We start from the raw sequence: 15,470 nt of genomic DNA on the forward strand, positions 1-15,470 counted from the left end.
ATACCAGAGCCTTTGGAAGTGCAGGATTTTTATCCAGTTGTCAGCCAAATTCTTATAGAAGTCAAATCTCACTTCCTAATGTGATCTAAAACTTTGTGTGGTTCTCTTTAAGAAAATGTTTCATGCTATCAGCTATGCAGAAAATGGAGAGAACTTTAGCTTACCATCCCTGTTGGAGAGCAAACAGACAAGGCCGTTGAGGCACGTGTCAGTCACTTCAGTGATGTTAGTAGCGCATCTGCCTATTGCCTGAATCGTAGCTGCAGCAAACTGCTTGTCTTGGCTCTTCACATAAGTCTAAAGAAATGGGATTTTTGCTAGTCAGTATATAACTCTTGCCAAACAAAGATGTACCATATTATTCTCAAGAGGAAAACATACTGTATAATAAATTAAACTTAGAAAGCTATAATGCACATTAGAAGCTATAATTTTTCACCTCCTTGTCACTTGTAGAAGACATTTCTTGCATGCTTTGGTCACCCATGGCCATGAAACTCTCTGATTTCAAGAAAGCTTGGGACAGGGGGCAGTTACCAAAAACAGCCATTTGTTTATGTGCAAGGTTGGAGTTGATGAGCTCTCTCTTCAGAGAGGTTTCAGTTTATTTAATTAGAAGCATCTGCGAAACTATGAAAAACCTACCTGCCTGAGAACCAGTACCTTTCACAGAAATCCAGCCAGAGAATTGAAGCAATACAAATAGATGTCACAAGCAAAGAGGAAAGAAAGGACAGACACTGTTTCTCAATATAGGCAGAAGATCTTGGTGATACGTAAAGATATTGGAGACAATAAACCCAATTTCATCAAATGATTGATGGAAATGAGGTTTGGCAACAAATACTAATGGCCAAATACTGCTAAAATTAGGACCCTGTCATACAGTGACTTATAGTGTAAGTGAAGTTGCTGGCATTTGTGTTTAAGAATATGGAATGATTGAGTTTTTCTCATCACGTTTTTTCTTTTCTTTTTTGGTAGCTGGAATGAGAGAGAAACAAAATTTTTGGATTCCTTTCCATATACAAATAGCTCCTTTAGCCATTATGGTATGAGATGCTTTAATTTCCATATTTGGAACATTTCATCCTTGAAAATACTTAAACTTGAAAAATTTAAGCCTAGGAGAAACATGTGACAATGGAAAAAGAGATCATAAATATAAAAGGAATACACTTTTGCACAAACCTGAAATTCTCGAAGCAGAGTTGATATGTTGGCTTCATTTGCTAAATTTGTCATGATTTCAAGCTAAAAGAAAAAAAAGCCAGACATATTGTCAAAAGTTAAAACTAAAATATTATAAACAGTACCACATGTACACTATACGTTTATTGTATATAAAATACATATTAAAAATACTATTCAGAATTCAATAGAGTATACCAGATATCAGTACTAACTGGTACCACATTGCACTCAGGAGGCATATTTTCCTTGCAAGCACTTACAAAGTTTACAAATCAGGACTGAGGTTCGGTGACACATTTTTCATGAGCCTGAGCTTTAGTGTTTCATTGCATATCAAATGGGCTTGAACTACTTCTGTCAGCTTTTCCACACAAGAGGCCTTAGCATATAAGAACCACACAACAGTATAAGAAGAAATAACAGAACTCACAACTGCATCAGGGGAGAAATAAATTGGCCATTATATTCAGATAAACTGTAATAATAGAGCTTTAAACTCAGGAATTAAACATTTACATCTGTGAGATTCCTCAGATCTTATTCAACACCAACATCATACCTGGAAGCCCTCCTCTTTATATATAATATAAGAGGATTATATACAACACTTGGCATATATTTTAAAGATGCTATGCTTCCAGGCTGTTTCAACTTTGAATGAAGTAAGCTGAAAACACGGGCCCCCAACGGGAAGCCATGCCTCGGAAATATGTTGGTATTTTTTGACTTGGAGGCATCCAGAAAAGGATACTCAAATGATATAGTCCACCTCTACTTCAACAATTTCTTAAGGCACATCACAAAAGGCTCTGAAAGATATGCATCTTGAATAGCATAGAAAGCAAGAGGATAAATGAAAAAGAGAAACATGCAAGAGTAAAAGGAGATTATTTTATAGCATAGGGTGGCTATCAATGGAACATCACAAATATCTTCACTGGCCTTTTTCACATATGAACTGTGAAAGTAAGAAGACAGGCAACAAAATTTTCAACTGATGCTACAGTTTTCAGAGATATGAAGACAAAGGCTGACTAAGAAAATTTGTGTAAGAGTTCCAAATAATAGAAGACTGATTAATAAAACAGAAAAAAAAACCAGCACAGATCTGCAAAGTAATGCTTGTAATAGGGAAAAAATCTTAACTGTTTAGAAAACTACAGACTCTGAGATGATGATAATTAATTATAACTGAGAATTTGTGATTAAAATAGGTTACTGTGAAAGCTCAATGCTAATCAGTGATCAAAAAAGCAAACTTGATGTTGGAAAATTAAAAAAACCGTTAATCCAAACAGCACAGGAGATAATTCAAGGGCTCTCCTACATATTAATTACAGCCATGAATCTCACCATTCTATTTTGAAATAGGTAGGCTTGAACTACAGAAGTAGAAGAGGGAGAAAACGACAAGATTTTTTAATGTATGTAAAAGTTTAGGGTCTTCTAAATTTTTCAGCTATCATGAAACAAATGAAACAATGAAAGGACAAACCACAATTTCTACTTCTCCACCTCTTCTCCAATATATTATCAATTAATATGGGAATTTAAATTCATCATCTTTCTGTTATTTTTGGACTGATTATTCTTGGATAACAGTAAGGCATTCCTCACAATATTCCCAAAATCTAGAGAATATCTTTTTGCTTCCAACTGCCTCAAATTTACTTCAGTCTTATTGTTGGTATAAAATACAAAAAATATATTTATTTTGTATCTAAACATGATAGTTTTGGCATAGCCATCTTGTACTATACCATTCTTGAACATGTAAGTGCAATAAGCATGTAAAATGCAGATAAGGAAAAGAAAATATTGTTTCTTTCAGAAAACTACCTTCCACTCCTAAACATAAGTGCCTATGACAATCTAAAGCAAAACAAGAGAAAAGGCACATAATAGTAGACACTTTTTTAGCCATTGTTTTGTCAAGGACTTCACATTTGTTAAAGCATGACTACAGAGAAAACAACAAGGCAACAGCTGGAAACATGCATTGAGATGTGGCCTTGAGGAAAGCCTAAAGTACTTCTCCTGTCAAATGCTGACTTCAAAGAAAATTTGGGACTCAAGCACTGCCCCATTTTGTACAGAGGAAGAGATTAAACCTCTTTTTAAGCTAACAGTATTAAAGACCCTTTTCCTCCCATGAAATAGTCAAACTCTCAATGTTAGAATACCTGGTTGAAAAAAAAAAATATAATGCTTTCTATCACTGAAAGGTCCTAAAAACTCTAGGGGAAAATATAGCCACTCTTCCACCTGCAACACAGTAACAGGAACTTTCAGATAGCCTGACAAGCCTGAAGGCCCCTTGTGACTCAACTCATGACCTCTACACTTCTGAGTGAGATAAAGGAACAGCCCAAATAGACTGGGTCATATCAGTGAAAAACATTCTACCTTTCTGTTGCAAACTGATTAGTCCAGTAGTATATAGAAAAATTTGCCTTTAATAAACTCACCTTGAGTGTTTTGATCATAGTTGGATCAGTTGATCTAACATAGAAACTCTTCAGATAAGGTTCAAACATGCCCTGAAAATCAGAATATATTTAAGTAACTCTCCTGTGCTTCATTTACAATGTGATTAAAAAAATTCTAAATAGGGTATACCTTTCTCTGAATTGACATAGTGGCAATATTTTGCAGGACAATATACTGCACCTCTCTAGAACGTGAAAAGAAAAATAAGAGTCATTCCACAAAATTACTGATACACAGAATAATTCAATACAGCAAAGAAAATTCAATTCTATTTGAACATCAAGTTAGTTATCCATTTGTTTTGGCACGCAGAAGGCAAAGCTTATTGCCAACTACCAGCTTCATAATTTGATTCGCAGAAGAGAGATGCCTGATGAAACCAGGCTCTCATTTTTTAAAACTCCAATACGCAAAAATACTCACTGACACCAGTGCAATGGTACCTTTCGTAGGCTGAGGCTATTTATTCAAATCAGAATTACATTTATCATTTTAACATAATGGAAATAGCTTACAAAAGCCTTACATTTCATCTACCTTCTGGAAAGAAATATTTCAGGATGATGCAGCTGAGAATAAAAACACACAAGCTTCATCTGCAGAGTTGAAATAACTGCATTAATTACAAGAACAGTTAATCCCTGCACAATTAGCAAGAAATGCTATGACACTTTTCTCTTAAGAATTTTTATGAAAATTCTCAAAATGCGCCAGGATCTCCTGTGCCAGTAAACATTGGCAGATATATACATCTATAAAAAACTAATACTTTTACATAATAGACTTTGCAAGAGATAGACAATAATATAATACTAAAACATTAAATATGTTTGGAGAGGGCATTCTCATCATTAATGTATGATGAGAATGAGTTTAAAAGCGTCGAGATGACTGAGCAAAGAGAAATCTAGATACTAGTTCTGAAGCTTTTAAAGTGCAGATTTTGTGTCACCAATTGCTTAAAAACTAAGCAATAACTTACACACAATTTTTCTGAACCATAAGTGCTCAAATCTTTGCATGCTGCAAATCTCATCCTAATGAGAAATCATAATACCTATTATCTCCTCTTACTCAAAACTGTGTAATAGCCCTAAGATACTTACAGCTGTTGCTTACAAAGAAAAGTGATAATAGAGAAGTACTTAAGATCTTTTAAACCAATTTTATGCAATTCTTACATAGGTGCATGGCAATAGTCAGCTACACATGATGAAACAAGACTGGAAATTGCTATGAGATGCACTTTCAGGCACTCTCACCCTAACTAGATTATAGCTTAGTTGACATTAATTTGAAGACCACAGGCAAATAACTTCAAGGGCAAACAGCAAAAGCTTATTTCAAAGTGGTTCTAAAAGCAAAAATGTTTCATCCAGAATGGTAACAGAAAACAGAAGAGCCATTCAAGACAGAAAAATCAGAAGACTAGTGTTATTTAAGGTACTAGTTGAGATACAGGAAAGAAGGGACTTTTCTTTTAATGAAACCTGAGTACAAACAAGCAATAGATCACACACAAGTGATCCTTTCAACCTGTGATTATGAATTTATACATCATCTGCCAATTGCTTTAGGCACTTTACTCATCTTTGCATAAAGAGAATGGGAAACATACTGTACTATAAAGCCAAACACAAAACCAATAGGGATTTACCTGAAATAAAAGACTGAATACTCTACACAGTCCCATTTTACTTCTTTGCCAACTTTTAAAAAATCGATATTGAGCTGTGGAACTTTTACAGAGACACAGCTCTTTGATGGCAAGGCTGACAAAAGTTAAGGTATATCTAGAATGAGCAATCTTGCCAGACACACAAAACTGAGTTTTTTTAAAAAACCTTTGTGTCTGTTTGACAAAAATGATTTAAAAAGTAAATTATTCTCACAGCAAAGTTCCAGCCAAAAATACCATTTTTAGTTAAAAAGTTATTCTGAAAACAATTATATTGTCTCATGTAAACCCTTCAAGGCTTTTCATACAAATACATGGAAGTTCAAAATCTAAAAACTGAATAGGGAACGAAAAAAGTGTGCAGAAAATATTAGCACACTACACAAATACTATGAAATACAAATGAAAAAATAGCACCAATACTCTTATAAAATGGAGCTAACAAGACCTTTCATGGAAAAACGGACAAAATACTATTGAAGATGATTAAGTCAAAACAGAATGTTCTTAATTAAACATAAACTTGTTCTTTAAAAACCGTCCAAGGATTAGGGAAACAGAAGATACAGCAGTATCAAGTGGCAATATCAATTTTAACACATATGTTGCCTCCTTCCCCTGAGACACCCAAAAGCTGACTGGACACAGTCCTGAGTACTATGCTTCAGGAGACCCTCCCTGAGTAGGAAGTTGGACGGGACAATATCCAGTGATCCCTTCTAAACTTACCCATTTTGAGATTTGTGTTACAGTGCAGGAAAATAAAATGTTCATCAGAAGACTTCTTTAGTGCTTAGCAAGACAGTAAGGAACTCAACAGAATTAAATTTACAATATTTGAAACAACATCAAGATATCTAACAAACCAGTTAGTACTGACTCCATTTAAATACTAACTAGGCAGTCATGTTCTTGATAGAACAAAAATCATAAGAATGAAACACAATAACCAATGATCCCTGGACAGGATACCAAAAATGAGGGAATGACTTTTAGTGATCCTCATTTGCTGAGTGAAAGTGAGTATTACAGAACAATTTCAAAATCAAATTAATTTTGTAATAGTTACATTCTTATAACTATGGCTAGTTATAAGCCATAACTATAGTCATGGCTAGTTATAAGCCAAACAAATATGCTCAAAAAAGTACACACAGTGATGTGAAGTATGGACTTTACCCACCTGTTACTACGGAGTAAACGCACTAGTGACTTAGAAACAATACCAGCTTCAGATTTTGGTGCCAAATGCCAGTAAAGCTGTGCAACTGCCATTACCACCTAAAGGAAGAACATTCAGAGCAGGATGTCAACTTCAAATCATCGTTCATATCTACTGCATTTTCTTCAGACCTACAGGACTAGCAGGTCACTCTCCTTCAGAAAGCAAAGGGCACACCTGTGGTCTTTGAAATCAGCAAAGTAGACTGAGGAAGAAAACACTGGAATAAATATATTTTTATAAATTCAGTACCTTTACTTACTCTCAGTATTTACTGTATGCTATAATACATAGAAGGTCATAGAAATAGGGACAAAGAGAAAAAGCATTAGGTAATTTAAATCACAAACATAGTGATACCATCCTTGATAAATCACTATTGCTAACATCAGCTGTACAAAGTAATGAAGAAATATTCTTTACTAGTTTTTTTAATGTTCTTTTCCTTTATTACTACAAGTTCAGTGTCACCTTTTATCTAGTTTCCACTCAAAACCTTTCATTCTATTATTCTATTATGCAATTTATAAAACAATAGCTGTGTTTACTGGAAAATTTTGAAGTATCAAATCCAACAGAAAGTAAAAGCTAAAGGGGTGTATACCAATATCCAGGGTAACAAAATTCAGAAGACTGAGACATAAGCAACTTAAAACCCATTTTTTTCTTCTCAGATTTTCTCATAAATAAAAAACAAAATATGATCTTTATGCTAGTGATTGTAATGTCATAACCTTTCCTACACCAGTGTCATGATCAACTCTCTGTTTCAAATAAAACAAATCACAGAGACTCCAAGTAAAGCCCTTATAGTAACACTTCATATCTTAAATCCTAGAACCCATGAAAGAAAAATTATTATTCAACAATAAAAAGCAATTAAAAACATCTAAAGCCAGGAAATAACTTTAAAATTTTTTAGCAATATACCACAAGTATCTTTTACTGGTGACAAAAAACATATGGAAAGCCACTAATTAAACTAATTGTAGGTAAATTCTGTGAATAGTATGAATAACCCTGTAAGAGCAATTCAAAGTAGCATAATTTTGATAGCCCCTTCCAAAACTATGCCCTTTAACATCTCAGTTAACTTTATATCAGAAAGTTAAAGATCATAAGTGTGAGAATCAATATTCTCACAGTCATATTTAATCAAGAAAATTATTTATGGAATGAGAGTAATAACTAACTGAACCTCTTAGTGAAGTGGGACAGGAAACATATCAAACATACTTGTTCTTCACATGACATTAAGAAATATCACAGACATTGAACAGTGATTTTCGCAAAAAGTTGTAAAAATTTAATCAACTTGTTTCCAAAGTCTGCTGGGCTGGCAGACCATAAATGATTTTGAGAAGAGTCACACTCATGAGTTAGAATCTCAAAGTATGTTTCAAAGGACAACTATAATCTCCTCTATTTAGCTTATTAAGATTAGGTAGCAAGGTGACTTAATCATGGTGGACTAACTGTTTTTGCAGTGATATGAATATTCATTATCATTGGAAGACTTCTCTCAAAAGACATCTAGTCCTAATTAACACGACAATCTCAGGTTAAAAAGTTAATATTCTGTGATCTGATTAACATCACAATGATTCAACATGAGCATGGCTTTTTGTCATTCTAAAAAGTTACCTGTATTTTAAAATCTCATGGGAATAATCTAGCATACCATACTTATAATGTCGTACCTATCCTGGAACCCTGCCGGGGCAAAAGCCCTAGAAATGTGGTGTATAATTGTCTACTTTTAAAATGTGAAACTCAAAAGAAAGAACAAATCAATGAATGAATAACAAGTACGACTTTCTTTGTAGATCTGTTCCATAAAACTGTACGAATAAACTGTACCAGTTGGTGCCACCCTAACTGTTGAGGGTTTTAGTATCAAGAGCTACCTCTGGTAGAGTCATCACATGCTATGTAAGTTGGATTCAAGTGCTCTCATACTTTTTCTAGTATTTTGTTTGTCTGTATTATTTGCAGCACACACTACAATCAGTTTAGGTGTTACACTTACAACCTAAGTTAAATTCAAAATAGATCCATCACACTTCTCCTAGAGTTACTAAAAGGTATTTTCACCAGCTTTAAAGAGGTGTAGATTTCACTCTTCAATCTTTTAAATTTTTAAAAAATTATATTATTTGTGATTTGTGATTTTAGTCAAAAAGGAATTTGTCATACAGCAGCATTTCGGCTCTGAAGCATGGGCTTTGTATTTCGTAACAGCAGTCTGTGATCCGGGTCCATAGTATAGGTGGTTTTCAGTTTCTGTTCCTTCTCTTTCTGTTCTTCATCAGATTCATAGAAATTATTTTCACTGTATTCATCCACCACTTCATCAACCTATCAAAAGACAAAAAGACACGGGCATACATAGAACATTTGAATCAACAGGTTTTATTCATTAAGGAAGTAATGTACAGCACCACAGTTTCATGCAACATTTATGTATGTTTTTTAAAAATAGCTTTTGGCTTTTCTACCCATTTGCTCTAAACAGTACATGCACTGACACGAAAACCCCATTAACAATGTAAGCAAAATTTCCTTAGAAATAAGTTGTACTGACATATGAAATATCTTTACTATTATTCAACAAACTATTTTCAGGTATTTTTTGGACTTAGAGCCTATGATCTAAAATTGGCATTTCTAGAAAATAACTTGAAATTAAAATAATATATAGGTCTTCAGAAAACTTGGAAAGGCTGCATGCCTAGGTCAAAATTCAGGTGTAGTGAAAGAATCCATAAAAATGTCTTTAGTAGAGGTAGGAGGATGGCGGGACGGAGGAAAGAAGTGACAATGAATTAAAACCATCATTTTATTCTGGTTTTTATTACAATTTGGATGGATACTGAGATTTTTTTAAGAAGAAGAAATATGAAGGGAAGTTTCATTACTTTATGCCAATTTTGCTCTCAGTTTTTTACAGGATGCCTAGCAAACTCAGATATTTTATGCAATAGCAACTGAAGTACTTTAATTTCCTTACTTCTCTTCCCACAATTCTTTGTGGCAGTCACATTCTAAACTATAAACTCAGGATGCTATATAAAGTCCCATGGTAACTGAATTTCTCCCCTGCCTGCAGGACAGGCAATGTGAAAGGAAACTTCCTGATCCCAGTGCACCACAACCTGCACTGAAGAAGCTTCCTCTAACAGGAGGAGGATAATTCAATCTGCATTGATTCAGTCTTCAATATCCTCACCTTGACTGCTAACAGGCATGCAGATCAGTACTATTGAATTCAACAGGAATATTGAGTTTGAAAAAGTATTTAACTCATTAATAACTGTTACAAAGAAACAGCTTGAGCTCTCAAATTTCTGACTTCCTTTGTTTTTAAGAATTATTTGTTTGGAACATACTTGGAACAGCAGAATTCCAATAAAAAGCAGCATATGCCTATTATGAAAACACTTTTATTTTAAATCTGATTAAGGTCCTTCTTCATACCCCAAAAGCAGAAGTATTTAGATGATCTTTACTAATCACGTATTTTATTGTAATTTTAAAATATTACTCATTTCTCAGATCTGCTAAGATCTGGTATGAAATAATTATGTTCCAGACCAAGGATGATGACAATACCCAGGGAAATTATTTTAATGAACTGAAATTCATCAGAATCAAGTTGATGAACTCCTAATTATTTAGAATCTGTAGTCAAAAGGACCCACTAAGACAAACAGGACATGTAATAGTGCATGATTTTGCTTTCCTATCCACATTGTGATGGATAGGAAAGCAAAGTATCATGCAAAAGAGTCAGAAGACTAGGCTAAAAACCTGCAACTCCTTGGTGTACAAGAATTGTTATTTCAAATTCTATTAATCATCCCACACACGGAGAAAAGTTATCAGACAATGTGACAACACTCAATCAGAAAAAAACCCTTAAAGCCTCAAGCTGACCTACTGACTATATTTAATGCCAAAATGATACAAGTGTAAGTTCAGAATCATAGTATTATTTGGGTTGGAAAAGGCCTTTCAGCTCATATAGTCCAATTGTTAACCCAGCACTGCCAAGTTCATCACTAAATCATGTCCTGAAGTGCCATGTCTGCAAGTCCTTTATATATCTCTAGGGTTGCTGACTCTACCCTTTCCCCAGGCAGCCCATTCCAGGGCTTGACAACTCTCACTGACAAAATTCTTTCCAATATCCAATCTAAATCGCCCCTGGTACAATTTGAGGCCGTATCCTCTTGTCATGTTGTTTTACCCTGACCCAGTTACAACCTCCTTTCAGGTTACTGCAAAGAGTGATAAGGTCCCCACTGAGCCTCCTTTTCTTCCAGTCACTCCTCACAGGAGTCATGCTCCAGACTCTTCACTAGCTCCATTGCCCTTCTCTGGAATTGTTCCAAGATTTCAATGTCTTTTCTATCATGAGGGGCCCAGAGCTGGACACAGGATTCCAGGTGTGGCCTCACCAGTGCCCAGCACAGGGGGGACAATCCCTGCCCTGGCCCTGCTGGCCACAGCATTGCTGATCCAGGCCAGGATGCCATTGGCCTTCTTGGCCACCTGGGCACAGCCTGGCTCATGTTCAGCTGCTGCCACCAGCACCCCCAGGTCCTTTCCAGCCACTCTGCCCCAGCCTGTGGAGCTGCCTGGGGTTGTTGTGACCCAAGGGCAGGACCCAGCACTGGGCCTTGTTGAGCCTCACACTGTTGGCCTCAGCCATGATCCAGCCTGCCCAGATCCCTCTGCAGAGCCTCCCTGCCCTCCAGCAGATCAGCACTCCCACCCAGCTTGGTGTCACCTGTGAACTGATTGAGGGTGCACTCAATGCCCTTCATCATGAGTCATCAATGAGGGCATTAAACAAGATTGGCCCCAGTAGTGAGCCCCACGGAATAGCATAGGTGACCAGCCACCAGCTGGATATAACTCCAGACACCATCACTCTTCTCTGAGTGGCCATCCAGCAACTCTTTTAACCAGCAAAGCATACATGCATCCAAGCCACGGGCTGCCAGTTTCTCCAGGATAATGCAGCGGAAATATTTTCAAAGGCTTTACTAAAGTCCAGTTTGACAACATTCACAGCCCTTCCCTCATCTACTAAGTGGGCTACCCTAGGAGCTTAAGTTTCTCAAGCAGGACCTGCCTTTCACAAACCCACGCTGGCTAGGCCTGATCCTCAGGTTGTCCCACATGTGCCATGTAACAGCACTCAGGATGACCTGGTCCATCCATACCCTTGCTCACCACTGAGGTCAAGCTGACATGCCCGACTTCCCCAGATCCTCCCTTGAACCCTCTGTGTAGATGGGTGTAATTTTTGCCAACTCCAATGAACTGGGATCTTCATGGTTAACCAGGACTGTTGCTAAATGATGGAATGTGGCTCAGGCTCCGGCTTCTTCAGTACCCATGGATGGATGCTATGTAACCCACACACTTTTTTGTGTGTAAGTGGTGTAGCATACTATTTCCCATTGGATCATGGGGGCTTCATTCTCCTCCTGATCCTCTCGGTCTTACAGATCAGGGGCTGGGTACCTCAAGAACAATTGGTTTTACAATTATTGCCCTCTTCACTACAGAAAAGGCACCTGTCTTTTCCTTATCCTTAATACTTATTTCCCCCTGCAGTTTTCCTGGAGCACCTTCTTACTTCTCTGACAATGAAAGGCTCTGTCATTTTGTCATCACAGTGGCCCAGAGAGTCTCCAACCATCATAACCCATCACCCACCAGTCCTTCTCTGCTCACAAACAACAGTTCCAGTAGGGTGCCCTACCTTGTTGACATCCTGACCAGTTGTGTCAGGGCATTTTCTTCCAGGAACCTCGTGGACTGGTTCCTCTCCACTGTATTGTATTTTCAGCAGGCATCTGGTAAATTGAGAATGAAGACTATCGGCTGTGAGACATCTCTCACTGCTCACAGACTATTTTATCTGCCTCTTCAACATTTCTTTCATCTTCCTCTTCCAACTAGCTCAGAAGTCTGCATTTACCTGAGCAAGTCTGTTTAGACATGCACTAGGTTATTCTTATAATTTCTGCTATCACTGCATAGCTTATTTCTAAATAGAACACAATTCTAGGATTCTCTTCACTCATTCTAAGCCTAGGCAGAAAATCTGAAACTAAACTCAGACACAATAAATTACTGCCAAAATTTCAGGCCACCAAGCTGAAACCTCATCTTAAGACATCTAGCTGAATTGTTGCTCTGTCCCCAGACAAACCTTGCAGTACAAGTACTGAAGCCTGTACTACAGAAAGAAATTGGGACAAGCAGTAACTCTTTTATGAAGTGGCACAGAACCAGTTGCTGGAGAGCAAGCACAAGCAAAGCCTCTTGGTTCTAACAAAAAGGGAAAGCTTTGCACAGTGATCTTAGAAAGCACCTCATGCTCAACAATAGTGCTATGGTGTTCTGGAGAAGAAAAGTGACCTCAGTGGCATTACACTGATACTAGGCCTACATCTTGAATCTTAATCAGAAAAAGCAGGCATGGGTAGAGTATAATGGAGATATAAATACTATTAATGTTAATATTTTTTCCTGCCAGCAGAGGACTGAAAGTAAGACTCTTACACTGGAAGATGAAAGTCTGTTTTAACTTTTTAACTAAGTAATTAACTATTGAATCAACAACTGACAGATGATGTCCTATGCACTTATTCTGTAATCTTCACTGTCTACAGTGCACTACACTAGACTGAGTAATATGCTTCTTCACACATCCCTGAAGAAATGCTAAATATGGGCAACACACAAATTTTACTTTCACAGATGTCTATTTAGAACTCAGACTGATGCTAACCAGTATATATTAGCACCTTTATCAGAAATAAAACCAATCCTGTAATCCTTTTTGACAATAGAGAGATAGCATGAGCATTCTGGGAGTAGATTCAAATGTTCCAATGCTTTCTGTTGTCATTTCAATCCCTTTAGATGCAGTTTCACAGCTGATTTAAAACTAATCAGTCCAGTGTAAGTTTATTGTTTTGTTTGCTTTTTTGAAAGGATGTTTTATTTTCACCAAGAGCAGTAAAATGATCTGTCTAACTCTGTGGTCATAGGATCACTAGAACTACTGGATTTTCAAAAGCACTAGGTGGTAAAGGGAGAACAGAAGAGTGGCAATTTTTAGTTAAACTCCATTAAATACACTTAACTGTTTGTAGTAGCACATAATTTAATTGTGCAGTTAATAGCTTTTCTAAATTGCAAAATGACTAAAAAGTTCAGAACCCTGGGAGAATAAAATGATTAAAAACTGAGACCACAGTATTCCAGACTACAATTTGCAAGTAGACTCTGTGCATTCCCCATCTATTATGATTTATTCACAGCAGAGAAGTGAGTATTTTAGTGTGGAAGAACATGCATAATCCTTTTTTACATTATTCCAGACATACAATTCAGAGACATCCTCATAAAGTATTAACAGCTTAAATGAAGAATCAGGCAGATAGCTCATTTACTTAGTGACTTTAAAAAAACGCTAATGGAATTTGCTAACATTTAACTGAGATTTTGCTAGAAGTTACATTTAATATGGCATAAAAGTTGAGAATGTGACTTCCATTTAGGGTCCAAATACTACATTTGTAGTATTATGTGAATACTACAATTACCTCCAAACAGAGCTTCATACACCCACATACTGAGTTAAAACAAAGCTTCAATGACATCCAAAGCATGAACACACAGTATTTTCCCACTTTGCCAGCCTTAACTCCATCTTGTGTGGAAAAAATGATTCAAATATTTGCATTCCTTGGTTAGGTATAAATTATTTGAAGCTACAAATTTCAGTTTCTTTCCTCAGTTTCATACAGAAATACACTCACAGCTTTCTTTTGATGCCTGTAGCAAAATCTTTAGCAAATAGGATTATTTGTCTTCCAGAGACCTTTCTAATATTTCCAAGAACTGTTCTTAAGTGAGTTTTGGATAAACTAGATTTTGAAAATAAGAATAATTTTGGTACTAGTCACTATTTGGTGACTGACTGCAATACCACGAACTACTTTAGCCCACCAAGATCAGTATTCACCTGCTGAATGAAAAACAGTTTCCTTGAAAAGGGAAAATGGAGGATAATCTATGAACAGTTTGCTACTTAAAGCATTAATGCATTTCATTAGAGCTGAAATTTTGATGCTGTATGTGAACATGCCTACCTAAAACCTTCCACCTGCTTTATAGATGAGTTTCAGAACACTAGAACAGACCTGTTGTTGCTCAGTATATTAGCTGTGAGAAGTTTCTGACAGAAGACCAGACCTCAACCAATCACACTTGTTAACAGACACATGCTAGTAGAAGCATTCATCTTCTCCACAACAGCAAAACCTTGAATATGATTCAGGTTTCTCAGCAGAGATAAAGCTTGACAAGAATTGTTAGAGGTCTTAAAAAAAGGCACAACCTCACATGATAAAAACACTTGAGACAGTAGAGAAAGTAAAGTGTAACCAACATAATTTGCAGCCTGGCTGGAGAGAGGCTTTAGAAGGCACAAGCAAAGTTTGATAAGTTTGGCTTATTAAGCCAAAAGGAGTTGAAGAGATAAAGAATAAAGGGACCAGATCCTCTGCTCCATAAGTAATAGTTTTCTTTCAAGTACTAAACAGCCAGCAAAAAGTATACTGACTCATTCTAAGGTAAGCTGCAATTTATAACCACTTGTGTGATAAAGATTTGTGCTACTGTGAATGGCCTGACAGAATATAGTAATGACTCTGATGTCCCTGTAGAAATAGGGAAGTATTTCAAATGCCTAAGTGTAAGCCTCTAGTGCCATTTTACGCTCCCTTGAACATGAAAAAAAAATCTGCATGGAACTGGGAAGACTCTGTAAGTATGGAGCCTACAGGAAATCCATAA

General features: G+C 36.4%; 1 protein-coding gene across 1 annotated transcript in view; it reads right to left on the bottom strand.

Moving 5' to 3' along the window:
• AP3B1 (adaptor related protein complex 3 subunit beta 1) overlaps positions 1–15,470 on the bottom strand; it is a 153,657-nt gene that overhangs the window by 88,935 nt on the left and 49,252 nt on the right. The window contains exons 8-13 of the mRNA XM_058824532.1: positions 8,781–8,942; positions 6,546–6,643; positions 3,814–3,868; positions 3,663–3,734; positions 1,192–1,254; positions 165–297 (exon numbers count right to left, since the gene is read on the bottom strand). Coding sequence (XP_058680515.1) covers positions 165–297; positions 1,192–1,254; positions 3,663–3,734; positions 3,814–3,868; positions 6,546–6,643; positions 8,781–8,942 — 583 coding nt within the window. The remainder of the gene's footprint in view (positions 1–164; positions 298–1,191; positions 1,255–3,662; positions 3,735–3,813; positions 3,869–6,545; positions 6,644–8,780; positions 8,943–15,470) is intronic.

The sequence above is a fragment of the Ammospiza caudacuta genome, chromosome Z, assembly GCF_027887145.1.
Source record: "Ammospiza caudacuta isolate bAmmCau1 chromosome Z, bAmmCau1.pri, whole genome shotgun sequence".
Classification (NCBI taxonomy): domain Eukaryota; kingdom Metazoa; phylum Chordata; class Aves; order Passeriformes; family Passerellidae; genus Ammospiza; species Ammospiza caudacuta.